The sequence below is a fragment of the Erinaceus europaeus genome, chromosome 8 (assembly GCF_950295315.1).
Source record: "Erinaceus europaeus chromosome 8, mEriEur2.1, whole genome shotgun sequence".
NCBI lineage: Eukaryota > Metazoa > Chordata > Mammalia > Eulipotyphla > Erinaceidae > Erinaceus > Erinaceus europaeus.
In genome coordinates this window covers 114478271-114491729 of record NC_080169.1, presented here as the reverse complement: position 1 = coordinate 114491729, position 13459 = coordinate 114478271, and the positions used below count along the sequence as shown (strand labels likewise).

Genomic DNA, 13459 nt, shown 5'->3' with positions numbered 1-13459 from the left:
ACAATAGTTTGTACATGTGTAACATTCTCAGTTGTCCACATAACACTTCAACTCCCCACTAGGTCCTCCTCTGCCATCCTGTTCCAGGACCTGAAATCCCACCCCTACCCCAGAGTCTTTTACTTTGGTGCAATACACCAGCTCCAGTCCAAATTCTGCTTAGTGTTTTCTCTGCTGATCTTGTTTTTCAACTTCTGTCTATGAGTGAGATCACCCCATATTCATCTTTCTCTTTCTAACTTATCTCACCTTAACATGATTCCTTCAAGCTCCATCCAGATGGAGTGAAGAAGGTGAATTCACCATTTTTAGTAGCTAAGTGGTTTCTCATTGTGTATATATAAAAGACTAGAATTTTATAGATAGTGGTTTCAGTAGTGACACAATGGTGATGGTTACAATTTAAATGAAAATAAAAGGTGCGCTGCCCCGTCACGACCACCAGAGAGACTGACAAAGTCATCTCCTCTGGACCTGCATTCAGACTTCAAAGAAGCTGGGCAGAAGGACGGGAATGGGACGATGCATTCTCCCCCCGTTATTGCTACAAACAATTATACTGTCACAATTGATTAATAATGCTTTGGCAGTGCCTGGTGGGAATGGAGAGTCAGAAGCACCCCCTCTCCCTTACACAGGAGCATATTTGAAAGTTACATTATGAAAGTGGAGAAGGTGGGTCAACATAGACGGACAAAACAAGTCATGTTATGACTTGCCCCTCATAGAAACAATACAGAGATTGAGGCCTCCCGGGTACAAGTTGACATATTGAAACAAAGAAAGATTAATAGTTAAACTGTACCAGACCTAGATGAGCAATGGTCCACGACTAGGCAAATATCTGTATGCCCCCATAGAAGATTAATGGTAGAGATAGCCCTCAGCAAAAGTCTAAAACAATTCTGGGTATGACCTCCCCTGGGAACAGAACGATACAAAGTATTGTACCCATTCTTTACAGTTATAGGGGAATAACATGTAGCTTGCCAAAGCCACAAGACTATTGTTACTTCTTTATGAGCTGGTTGCTTAGGCAACCTGAATGTAACCTGAAAAAAGTATAAAAGCTAATGCAGTTTCACTATTAAAACGAGTCCAGATTCACCCTCCAATAGAGTGTGGTGTCTATCTGTTCTCCCTCGCCGACTCCTGACCCACCTGGGAGGTTGCCTTCAAGACCCCTGACCCTCCTGCTGCTCATCCACTGAGTGGTCCACGGCAAAAAGGGTCCCTAAAAAAGAAAGAAAGACCCGAAAGTCTTGAGAGGAATAGAGAACTTTAATCTAGATAATTAGTAGGAATACAGTAGCCAAGCTCAATAAGGTAAAAGATTATCAGAGAGATGGTTTAAGATGGAAATTTAAAGGTTGAGCAGGGAAAATAGCTCACATGGATAGTGTGCTACTTTGTCTCATGTGTGACCCAGGTTCAAGTCTGGTCTCCACTGCATTGAAGGAAGATTGAGTGCTGTGGTTTCTTTTTCCTTTTTTCTCTCTGACTCTGTCTGAAAAAGTCATCCCAGAGTGCTGAAAGACTAGAGATGTCCCAAAATAAGCAAAGATTGTGAACAGACTTCTTAGGGGCTCTAATTTATTTCAGTGTAAAGAGAAATGGGTTTTTAAAATATTTTTATTTTGTATTTATTGGCTAGAGACAAAGAGAAACAGAGAAATATTTTTAAAATTAAAAGCTCCCAGTCTTGCAAAAAAGCTCATCTTGGGGGTGCACCTGCTTCACCGTGCCCAGTCCAGGATCTAGTTCAGCCCCAACTGCTTTGGAGGAAACTTTGATGCTGTAGTGTCTTTCCCTCTCTCTTCTTGTTTCTCTCTGATTTGATCTTTCTATCTGAAAATGTAGATCCAGAACAGTGAATTCCAGAATAAAAATAATAATAATTAGCACTCCTAGAAATTCAACGAGCTGTATTTGAGAAAGTCAATGCCAATGGGGCCAGGTGGTGGTGCACCTGGTTGAGCACACATGTTACAATGTGCAAGGACCCAAGTTTGAGCTTCTGGTATCCACCTACTAGGGGAAAGCTTTGCAAGTGGTGAAGCAGGGCTGCAGTGCCCGTCCCAGTTTGGGCACCAGATGCCAGGCTAGCTTCACGGGTGGGAAAGAGATGACCAGGGACTTGTGGCTGAGCTGGAAAGCAGTGCAGAGCAGTGCAGTGCAGTGCAGTGCGATGCAATGCTATACAATGCAATGCTGGCTTTATTCATCTGCATTTATACTCTCCAGGATGGAAGTGATAGGGTGTAAAAACAGGGTGTGACGTAGAGAGGGTGGAGCAAAAAGAGAGTGCATACTAGTGGTGGAAAACAGGGTGTGACTAGGAGAGGGGGCGGAGTGGTAAAAGAGCACAAACCAGTGGGGATTAAAACAATGAAAACAGGGAGTCGGGCTGTAGCGCAGCGGGTTAAGCGCAGGTTGCGCAAAGCACAAGGACCGGCATAAGGATCCCGGTTTGAACCCCGGCTCCCCACCTGCAGGGGAGTCGCTTCACAGGCGGTGAAGCAGGTCTGCAGGTGTCTTTCTCTCCTCCTCTCCGTCTTCCCCTCCTCTCTCCATTTCTCTCTGTCCTATCCAACAACGACAACAACAATAATAACTACAACAATAAAACAACAAGGGCAACAAAAGGGAATAAATAAATAAAATAAACATTAAAAAAACAAACAAAACAATGAAAACAATTATTATGTAAATAGACCACAGCCTTGAGCAATACAAGCGAACCTAATGTGATGATTAAAACAAAAGGTCTTATAAGCAGAATTAGAAGCATACCAACACTGCAGGTGTGATTTAGAAAGGAAGAGAAGGTAGGACCATAGAAAGAAAAAATGGACACATATTGTGTGTGTGTGTATGTTTACATACATATACACACACACACATATATATATATAAAGAGAGAGAGAGAGAGACAGAGAGAGAGTTGTAGAACTAAAAGTTAACCCATATCTGTGACCTTGAGAGAATCACTGCACTTTCCAGTAGAGGGAATGGAGAAACAAAACTCTCGTGGTGGGAAAGGTGTAGAATTATACCCGTTATCTTATAATCTTATAAATAAGTATTAAACCACTAATAAAAACAAATGAAATAAAATAAATAAAAAAGAAGGCAACAAAAATGTATTTGTATGAGAAGGTAAATATCTATACAGAAGGCGAGTTCTAAAGCACAGATGATAAAGACTCTACTTGCTTAATGAGAATAAGAGAGTGGAACTAGGATTATGTTGCCTTACAGAAAGGATCTTCAGACTCTTTGGTCTCAAGATTCCTTTAAATTCGGATTCATCTCTTTCTGAATTAAGAAGTTGACTCAAGAGTGGTAAAATTACGTACAAAAGAGGTTCTGGTTTAACACAAAATAACTAAATTCAAATTCAGTAAAGATTCTTCTTGTATTTTATTTCTCTATGTTTCAGCACTGACCATGGGATGCATTGGATCGACCTTCTCGTGGTGCATCCCGTGAGTACCCATTCATTGGGGAAACTGACGATCCTTCCTAGCCAACTGAATCCACATGGATCCCAGTCACTTTCAAAGCCAGCAACAAGCAGCTCCTGACAGCTTTCAACCTGACCTGTTGACTGGCTACGGAAGAAGGGCAAACGCTAGAAGAAGAAGCACTGACCACATTTTGCAAAATGTTTTGTAAATGTTTATTTACATTCATAACCATAACAATATATCAGATACAGACACATTCTGTGGTAAGTTGCGTATTCCAATGCAAAAAAAAGTAAAAAGAATAGCATTATATGTTATAAGTCTGTTCAGTGGAATACAGCTAGATTCTTGTGACTGTTTCCTATCATATCAATATAACAAACAAGTCTGGAAAATTTCCTGTATCCTAGTGAGAAAATGAGAGTAAAAAAGGCATAGAGCCACTATTATAGTTATTATGAAAGTAATTGTGACCTCGTGGACCCCAGAAAGAGTTTAGGGTATCCCATGAATTCCCAAGCTGCATTTTAAAAATATTCTACTACAATAGTATTGACTGGCTATATTTGGTTATGACCATGAATCTGTCCTGGGCGGGGGGGGGGGGGGGGGTTGGAGGTGGGAGAGGCAGGTGACCTAGGAAAGCAGATGTTCAACCGTAAAGGATGAATTTGGATATGAAAGACCAAAGAACACATAGACAGTCTTAACACACTGGCGGGAAAGGATGCAGAGTGAAATGATAAAAGAAAGACTGATCAGATAAAAGAAAAAGCAAAGAAGATTGATTATCTGATCCAGGGCAAAAACTGTATCTGTAATTTTACACACTCACCTCCAATGAATTTAGTTATTAGTGGTGATAGCTGGGACCATGGTATATACCATAAGAAAGATGAACTGAAATTCTCTGCCAGTGCCCTTAATGCTCATAAATAGGACTATTTTTCAAATCAATAGTATGGGAAAGACTATGGAAATCATGGCTGCAATATTTGGGAAGTTATTTTATAATATATATATACATATATATAAAACCATATTTCAATTTTTATGGTAGCAAAATTAATCCAACATTATTAATGTGATTGTAACAGTCACAGTATTGTCAAAGTATATACAGGATCTACCATATGTAGCATTTCCCAAAAGTATAGTTATATTCAGATTCTTTTTAGAGGCAATGGTAGTTCAGTATGTATAATAGAAAGTAACTCTGTTGGTATCCATAGTATTTTTTCAGTTTTAAGCATTATAAATTAAATAATCTACTGCATTATTAACACTCAACTCTATAGTGGTCATTGGAGTATCGGGTTTCACCAGTTACACTAATATATCCTACAGCCATATAATAAATTAAGTCATTTTGATAATTACGTCTAATGAAATCATATTAGCAGAACCTAGCATAGCATTATTTAAGACATCAATATCATCAGTGAGGTATATAACAAACATTTATAACTTATCTCTAGTATCATTGATAGAGTTATAGGAGTTACATTTCAAAAGTAGCAGTATATATTATGAAGATGAAGGAAGTATTCATATATTTTAAACAACAATTACAAAGTAAGGGATCACTCTTAGACATCTCTGTGATGTCCACACTTGTTTCACTATCCTATCTGTACGAGTCAGTGTTAATATTTGGTAGAAATTACATATATGAGCATCTAGTATTTGACAATTTAAGTCTATAACAACTTCTTAAAAAAAGATATTGTAGTAATGACTATTCTTTGGCTACTACTCATGAAACTAGAGTAATATGAAAATTGTAATGTAAGCAAGGTAGTAACAGAAGCACCCACTGCAATCCTGTCAAGAATGGTATGGTAGTATTGAAAGCAATAGTCACAATACTGTGGCTGCAATTTTGACAACACTAGGCAAAGAAGATATAGAATTTGTTGTTAGAAGATGATGAATTTCCATGCAAACAAAACCCCATGTTAAACTGTCTGAGGCCATTGTGATATTAGCAACAGAAACCTGTGTAGTGTTATCAGACATTGTGTGGGAAAAGAACTTATAATAGCAATACTACTAGTACTAACAATACCCAGGTTTGGTTACCACAGCAACCTTAATGTTCATAGATTGAGGACTTTCAGAGACAGTAATGTTCATAGATTGAGGACTTTCAGAGACAGTATGTTCATAGATTGAAGACTTTCAGAGTAATAAGTGAACTAAATAACTATTACTAGTAGTATCACCATCACCATTTGTTGGAGAAAGAGTACTTGAAATTGGAACAACAGCATTATTAGTGCTAAGAACTCCAGTGCTTACTGGAGAAAGAGTAGCGGCAATACTACACAGTGGTAGTACTGGTGTTAGTATCATTAGCATTAGTTGACAAAAATGTAGTTGTGATAGGTATAACAATATTTATGGAAGTATCATAACTGGTAGTAGCAGCTGCAGATTCAATGATTCAATGGTGATAGAACAGAGGAAGGTATATCAGAAACTGAGGCTTAGTCATAGGAATGGTGATGCTTTTGACAGGACCAGTTGTGGCAGGATGATTAACACTAGTAGTACTAGTCATAGTTACAGTAGTAGATGCAGTAGTTTTGTAGGGTTAGGTGTAGTGATTTGTAGGTGATGGCCAGTTCCTGTGGTGGTGTGTAATAGTTTAAACAGTGATATATGTGATGTTTCTATGGTATATGTAGTAGTTATTGTGCTGTGCTTGTAGTAGTTGTTGTGGCTTTACAGTTTAAGTCATGATGGTGTAATATTTTCTATGTATCTAGTATGTATATACATATAGGGTTAGGTGTAGTAATTTCTGTGTAGGTAGTTGTGTTCTTTACAGAGCTAGATGAAGTAGTTTCTGTGCTACTAGGTGCGGTAGCTGTTTTGATGGACATATTAGTTGTGTAAGAAGGTATAATAGCTGCCATAGAAGTAGTAACTGTTGTGGTGGGCTGTGCAGTAATTTCTGTGGTGGTAGATATATTATTAGATATGTAAGGAGGGATACTAGTTTATGCAGTGGTATGTATTGTAGTTGTTTCGGGGAAAATTGATTTATATGTATAAGTAGTAGCTGTTGTGGTAAGTATACTAGTTGTGAAAGAAGGGATAGTAATTTGAAGAGTAGATGTAGTAGCTTCTGTGGTAGGTATGCTAGTTATGAAAGAAGGTATAATAGTTGTTGTGGAAGTAGATGTAGTAGCTGTCGTGGCAGGTGTACTAGTTGTAAAATAAGGGATAGTAGTTGTGGTAGTAGATGTAGTAGCTTCTGTGCTAGGTGTATTAATTGTGAAAGAAGATGTAGTAGTTCCTGTGGTAGTAGATGCAGCAGCTTCTGTGCTAGGTGTATCAATTGTGAAAGAAGATGTAGTAGTTCCCATGGTAGTAGATGTAGTAGCTTCTGTGCTAGGTGTATTAACTGTGAAAGAAGATGTAGTAGTTGCTGTGGTAGTAGATGCAGCAGCTTCTGTGCTAGGTGTATTAATTGTGAAAGAAGATGTAGTAGTTGCTGTGGTAGTAGATGCAGCAGCTTCTGTGCTAGGTGTATTAATTGTGAAAGAAGATGTAGTAGTTGCTGTGGTAGTAGATGCAGCAGCTTCTGTGTTAGGTGTATCAATTGTGAAAGAAGATGTAGTAGTTGCTGTGGTAGTAGATGTAGTAGCTTCTGTGCTAGGTGTATTAATTGTGAAAGAAGGTGTAATAATTGCTGTGGTAGGAGGTGTAATAGCTGTTGTGGTAGGTGCACTAGTTGTAAAAGAAGGTGTAGTAGTTGCTGTGGTAGTAGATGTAACAGCTTCTGTGCTAGGTGTATTAATTGTTAAAGAAGATGTAGTAGTTGCTGTGGTAGTAGATGCAGCAGCTTCTGTGTTAGGTGTATCAATTGTGAAAGAAGATGTAGTAGTTGCTGTGGTAGTAGATGTAGCAGCTTCTGTGTTAGGTGTATCAGTTGTGAAAGAAGATGTAGTAGTTGCTGTGGTAGTAGATGTAGCAGCTTCTGTGCTAGGTGTACCAATTGTGAAAGAAGATGTAGTAGTTGCTGTGGTAGTAAATGTAGTAGCTTCTGTGCTAGGTGTATCAATTGTGAAAGAAGATGTAGTAGTTCCCATGGTAGTAGATGTAGTAGCTTCTGTGCTAGGTGTATTGGTTGTGAAAGAAGATGTAGTAGTTGCTGTGATAGTAAAGGTAGTAGTTTTTGTGCTAGGTGTATTAATTGTGAAAGAAGACGTAGTAGTTCCTGTGCTAGCAGGTATAGTAACTTCTGTGCTAGGTGTATTAATTGTGAAAGAAGGTGTAATTGTTGCTGTGATGGATGTAGTTGTTGTGGTAGGTCTACTAGTTGTGAAAGAAGGGATAGTAGTTCTAGTATTAGATGTAGTTTCTGTGCTAGGTGTATTAATAGTGAAAGAAGGTATAGTAGTTGCTGTGGCAGGAGATGTAGTTGATTCTGTGCTAGGTGTATTAATTGTGAAAGAAGGTGTAATAGTTGCTGTGGTAGTAGATGTAATTGCTGTTGTGATAGGTATACTAGTTGTGAAAGAAGGTGTAATAGTTGTTGTGGTAGTAGATGTAGCAACTTCTGTGCTGGGTGTATCAATTGTGAAAGAAGGTGTAATAGTTGCTGTGGTAGGAGGTATAATTGCTGTTGTGATAGGTGTACTAGTTGTGAAAGAAGGTGTAGTAGTTGATGTGGTAGGAGGTGTAATAGCTGTTGTGGTAGGTGCACTAGTTGTAAAAGAAGGTGTAATAGTTGATTTGGTAGTAAAAGTAGTAGCTTCTGTGCTAGGTGTATTAATTGTTAAAGAAGGTGTAACAGTTGCTGTGGTAGCAGATGTAGTAACTTCTGTGCTAGGTGTATCAACTGTGAAAGAAGGTATAATAGTTGCTGTGGTAGGAGGTGTAACTGCTGTTGTCGTAGGTGTACTAGTTGTGAAAGAAGGTGTAATAGTTGATGTGGTAGTAGATATAGCAGCTTCTATGCTAGGTGTATTAATTGTGAAAGAAGTTGTAGCAGTTCCTGTGGTAGTAGATGCAGCAGCTTCTGTGCTAGGTGTATTAATTGTGAAAGAAGATGTAGTAGTTGCTGTGGTAGTAGATGCAGCAGCTTCTGTGCTAGGTGTACCAATTGTGAAAGAAGATGTAGTAGTTGCTGTGGTAGTAGATGTAGCAGCTTCTGTTCTAGGTGTACCAATTGTGAAAGAAGATGTAGTAGTTTCTGTGGTAGTAGATGTAGTAGCTTCTGTGCTAGGTGTATTAATTGTGAAAGAAGGTGTAATAGTTGCTGTGGTAGTGAATGTAGTTGCTGTTGTAGTAGGTGTACTAGTTGTGAAAGAAGGGATAGTAGTTCCTTTGCTAGTAGATGTAGTACTTGGTATGTTGGGTATACTAGTTGTAAAAGTGGGTATGTTGGGTATACTAGTTGTGAAAGTAGGTATAGTAATTGTTCTGGTGGTAGACATAGTAGATGTTGTGGTAGTGTGTGTAGTATTTTCTGTGGTGGTAGATATACTAGTTGTGTAGGGAGGTGTAATAGTTTCTGTAGTGGTAGGTATAGCAGTTAGTATGGTTGTAGGTATAAAAGTTTCTGTGGAAGTAAATGCACTATTTTCTGTGATAGTAGATACACTAGTTCCTATGGTGGTATGTGTAATAGTACCTGTGGTGATAGATGTAGTAGTCACTCTGGTGGTATCTGTAGCATTTTCTGTGATAACAGATGTAGTAATTCCTATGGTGGTAGGTGTAGCTGAACCTGTGGTGATCGATGTATTATTTTCTGTGGTGATCTGTGTAGCATTTTCTGAGCTAGTGGGTGCAGTAACTCCCATGGTGGCAGGTGTAGTAGCTTCTGTGGTGGTAAGTGGAACATTTTCTGTGGTGACAAGTGTAGTCTTTTTTGAGGTAGTAGGTAGAGTAATCCCTGTGATAGTAGGTGTAATAGCCTCTGTGGTTGTTGATGTACTACTTTCTGTGGTGGTAACTATAGTATTATCTGTGACTGTAGGTACAGTAGTTCCTACAGTGCTTTGTGAAGTATTTCCTATGCTTGTAGGTGTAGTAGTTTCTGTGTTGATAGATGCAGAAGTTATTATTGTAGTAAATGTAGTATATTCTGTGCTTGCAGAAGTAATAGTTTCTGTGGTGGTAGGTGCAGTAGTTACTATGCTTGTAGGCGTAGTAGTTTCTGTGGTAGTAGGGACTGTATTTTCCATAGTGGTAGGTAGAGTAGTTTCTTTGGTGGTAGTAGTTCCTATGCTGGTAGAAGTAATAATTTCTGTGGTAGTAGCTGAGGTGTCAGGTATCATAGTCATTGAGGTGAGGTCAGGAGTACTAGCTGTGTCAGGAGTACTAGCTGTGATTTCTATAGTACTATTTTCTGGGAATGGAGTGCTTGTAGTGGTAAGAGGTACAGTGGTGCTGACAAGAGTAGTAGTAATTATTGTACCAGAACTAGTGATATTAGTCTCAGAAGTGGTCACTGTCTCAGCAGTAGATAGAGAAGTATGGAGAGAACTTGTTGGGATGGCAGTTGTTGTAAGACCATGAATCCATTCAACTCTACTTAACTTTTCCAGACTTATATTCTTGTCTTTCAGTTGGATTAGTAGTGTCTGCCAAAAGAGATAAATTTGGCATTTTACAACTTTTAAACACCACACTCAATCTGTACATTTTACAATTTAACAAAAAGAACAACGTGCATTTTCCTCAGAGAGATATATGAGAAAACAGGCATTTCTTTTCAGGTCACATTTATTCCAAACAGGAAAATATTGAGAGGCACATAATGTACATAATCCTAGTGCTGAAAAACCTTTCACTTCATTTAGTCAGAATCACATTGTGCTCAAGTATTTGTCACCTTAATTAAACCAATGTGATTTTCTTTTCAAGATTTACTTATTTATAGATATAAAAAGGAGAGAGAGAATGACAGAAAGAACCAGAATACCAATCTGGCCAATGCAATGCCAGGGAATGAACTCAGGACCTCATGCTTTTAAGTCCAATGTTTAGCCATTATGCCACCTCCAGGTTGCTAAACTAATGTGTTTTTGAAATATCTTTGAAGGTCAAGGAGAGAGTTCTGTCTGTTAGAACACAAGATTTGTATGTATGCCTGGGATCAAAACTGAGGCTACTGGTTTAATCTCAATAGCTACTTTTTTTTTTTTTTTTTTGCCTCTATTGATGGTTTCAGTACCAGCATTACAAATCCACTGCTCCTGGTGGCCATTTTATTGGATAGGTCAGTGAGAAATTGAAAGAGGAGGGAGAGAGTGGGGAGGGAGTGAGGAAGTGTGTGTGTGTGTGTGTGTGTGTGTGTGTGTGTGTGTGTGTGTGTGAGAGAGAGAGAGAGAGAGAGAGAGAGAGAGAGAGGTGCCTGCAGACCTGCTCCACCATTTGTGAAGTGTTCCCCCTGCAGGTGAGGAACCAGAGGCTCGAACCAGATCCTTGCAAGGTCCTTGTGCTTAGTACTATGTGCACTTAACTGGGTGGGCCACTATTTGGCCCCTCTCAAGACTACTTTATTGTAGAACTAAGAGATGCTATGGTGGTTCCTCCCTCTGCCTTATTCTCTGTCAGTGATACATATATCTTTAAAAAATATTAAAATAAAAATATTTCTATGCTTCACTTTACTGTTTTTATGCCTTTTTGTTTTCTTGAGGGAGAGCTGGCTTCATATCTCCACCATCTTCTCCAACGCCTATCACAGAACTTGGCATATCCCATAATGTTTTCCCAAAAGAAGGTGTTCAAAGATGGTCTGCAGTCTTAACTAGAGGCAGTTAATTGCAAAAGGTGTTCTAGTACTGGGTACCGGGGTAACTGGTTTTGAGGTAGAGAACTAGCAGAGACTATAAGCAGAATATATCTGAGTATTCAAAAGGATTGTTTTTCCAGAAACAAAATACCTGCCTGTATGAAACTCTCTTCACCTTTTAGAAAACAGAGTGGTAAGCTTGTGGTAGCCTACCTGATTGAATGTATGTTACAAGGTACAAGGACCATAATTTAAGTCCCCATTCCCCCATCTGCAGGGGAAGGCTTTGCAAATGGTGAAGCAGTGCTTCAGATGTTTCTGTTTCTCTCTCTCTCCCTCTTCCTCTCCCCTCAATTTCTGACTCTTTATCCAATAAATACAAAAATATATTTAAAAAATTAAAAAAGCATAAAGTGGGTTGGGAAATAATATAGTGGTTATGCAAAAGATTTTCATGCCTTTGGTTCTAAGATCCAAGGTACAATACCCAGCACCACCATAAGTCAGAGCTGAGCAGAATTCTAGTCTCTCTCCTTCTTTCTTATCTTGTTAACAAAATTTTTTTATATAAAAAGCAATATTCACCAGCTTTTATTTTTCTAATTTATTCCCTAAGAATTATAGGATCAGTTTTATTTTTTCCAATGCACCCTTTAAGAGCTATTGAATCCATATATTTTTTAAAAATTTATATTGGGAGTCCGTCAGTAGCACAGTGGGATAAGTGCACTTGGCACAAAGTGCAAGGGCCTCCATAAAGATCTCGGTTCAAGCCCCCGGCTTCCCACCTTCAGGGGAGTCACTTCACAAGTGGTGAAGCAGGTCTGCAGGTGTCTATCTTTCTCTCCCCCCTCTGTCTTCCCCTCCTCTCCCCATTTCTCTCTGTCCTATCTAACAACGATGACATCAATAACAATAACAATAAAAAACAAGGACAACAAAAGGGAAAATAAATAAATATAAAAAAATAAAAAATTATATTTATTTATTTACTCCCTTTTGTTGCCCTTGTTGTTTTATTGTTGTAGTTATTACTGTTGTTGTCATTGATATTGTCTTGTTGGATAGGACAGAGAGAAATGGAGAGAGGAAGGGAAGACAGAGAGTGGGAGAGAAAGACAGACACCTGCAGACCTGCTTCACCACCTGTGAAGCGACTCCCCTGCAGGTGGGGAGCTGGGGTCTCAAACTGTGAACCCATATTTTGAAGAGGTCCAAAGTGGAATGCTTTTCCCTCTGTGGTTACTCTTTTTTTTTTTTTTTTTTTAAAGAATAATCTTTTTAGTTGTTGTTGTCCAGGAGGTGGCACAGTGGTAAAGCTTTGTACTCTCAAGCATGAGGTCCTGAGTTCAATCCCCGGCAGCACATGTGCTAGCCAGAATGATGTCTGGTTCTTTCTCTCTCCTACTATCTTTCTCATAAATAAATAAAATCTTAAAAAGATAATCTTTTTTTAAAGCACATTCTTTTTTTCCTCCCTTTTGCTGCCCTATGTGGTTACTCTTAATACTACTACTGCTATTTTTTCTTCCAAATAGTGAACTCTGGTAACTAAACCCTCTGGATGGTATAGCAGAGTCTTCTGCTTATAATAATCTCTTAAAAAATATGTTTACCTCATATCTCTGGTGGGACATATACATGTCAGTGATGGTCACCACTCTGAATGAATCATCAAATGATGAGTTAGTTTGACCAGGACTTTCAATGATTTCAAGAAAGAGGGCAATCCGCAATTAAAAAAAAAAGTTAATGTTATCATCACATTATTTGGTAATTGGGTTAACTTTGAAAAGTCCCTTTGTTAGGGTTTGCTGTACAGTACCCAGTATCTTGTATATAGCTGTGCTATTGGATGCTTCTCATCTACTTGGTCTAGGCTTTTGAGAGAGTCCGCATATCAAATACACAGCCTATATATTAAAAAGATTCAGTTTGTGTTTTGAAAAACTTCGAGACATACAATTGATTTTCCCCCTCTCATATTAATTAACTAGTGATTTATATGTCTACATTTTGCTAGGAGTGTACATAAACACCAAAAGACTGTGACCCATCCCTCCCACCCACTCCCACCCCCACTGGCCCAGGAAGCTGCATGTCTACCCCTCACCACAGGACTTTTACTTTATCGATTGTCTTTTTGAACCCTAAGACAGCAGGAACCTCACATCTCCACTATAGAGCCCCTACTTCCCCCAGTCCTGGAACCCTTGGATAGGGCCCACTT

General features: G+C 38.8%; 2 protein-coding genes across 2 annotated transcripts in view; one reads left to right on the top strand and one right to left on the bottom strand.

The window, feature by feature from the left end:
• LOC103112859 (serine protease 58-like) overlaps positions 1-6371 on the top strand; it is an 11243-nt gene extending 4872 nt beyond the window's left edge. Inside the window, exon 4 of the mRNA XM_060195671.1 lies at positions 6304-6371. Coding sequence (XP_060051654.1) covers positions 6304-6371 — 68 coding nt within the window. The remainder of the gene's footprint in view (positions 1-6303) is intronic.
• The window catches only part of LOC103112856 (probable maltase-glucoamylase 2), a 109366-nt gene continuing 101826 nt past the window's right edge, over positions 5920-13459 (bottom strand). Inside the window, exon 47 of the mRNA XM_060195670.1 lies at positions 5920-10072. Coding sequence (XP_060051653.1) covers positions 6476-10072 — 3597 coding nt within the window. The 3' untranslated portion in view covers positions 5920-6475. The remainder of the gene's footprint in view (positions 10073-13459) is intronic.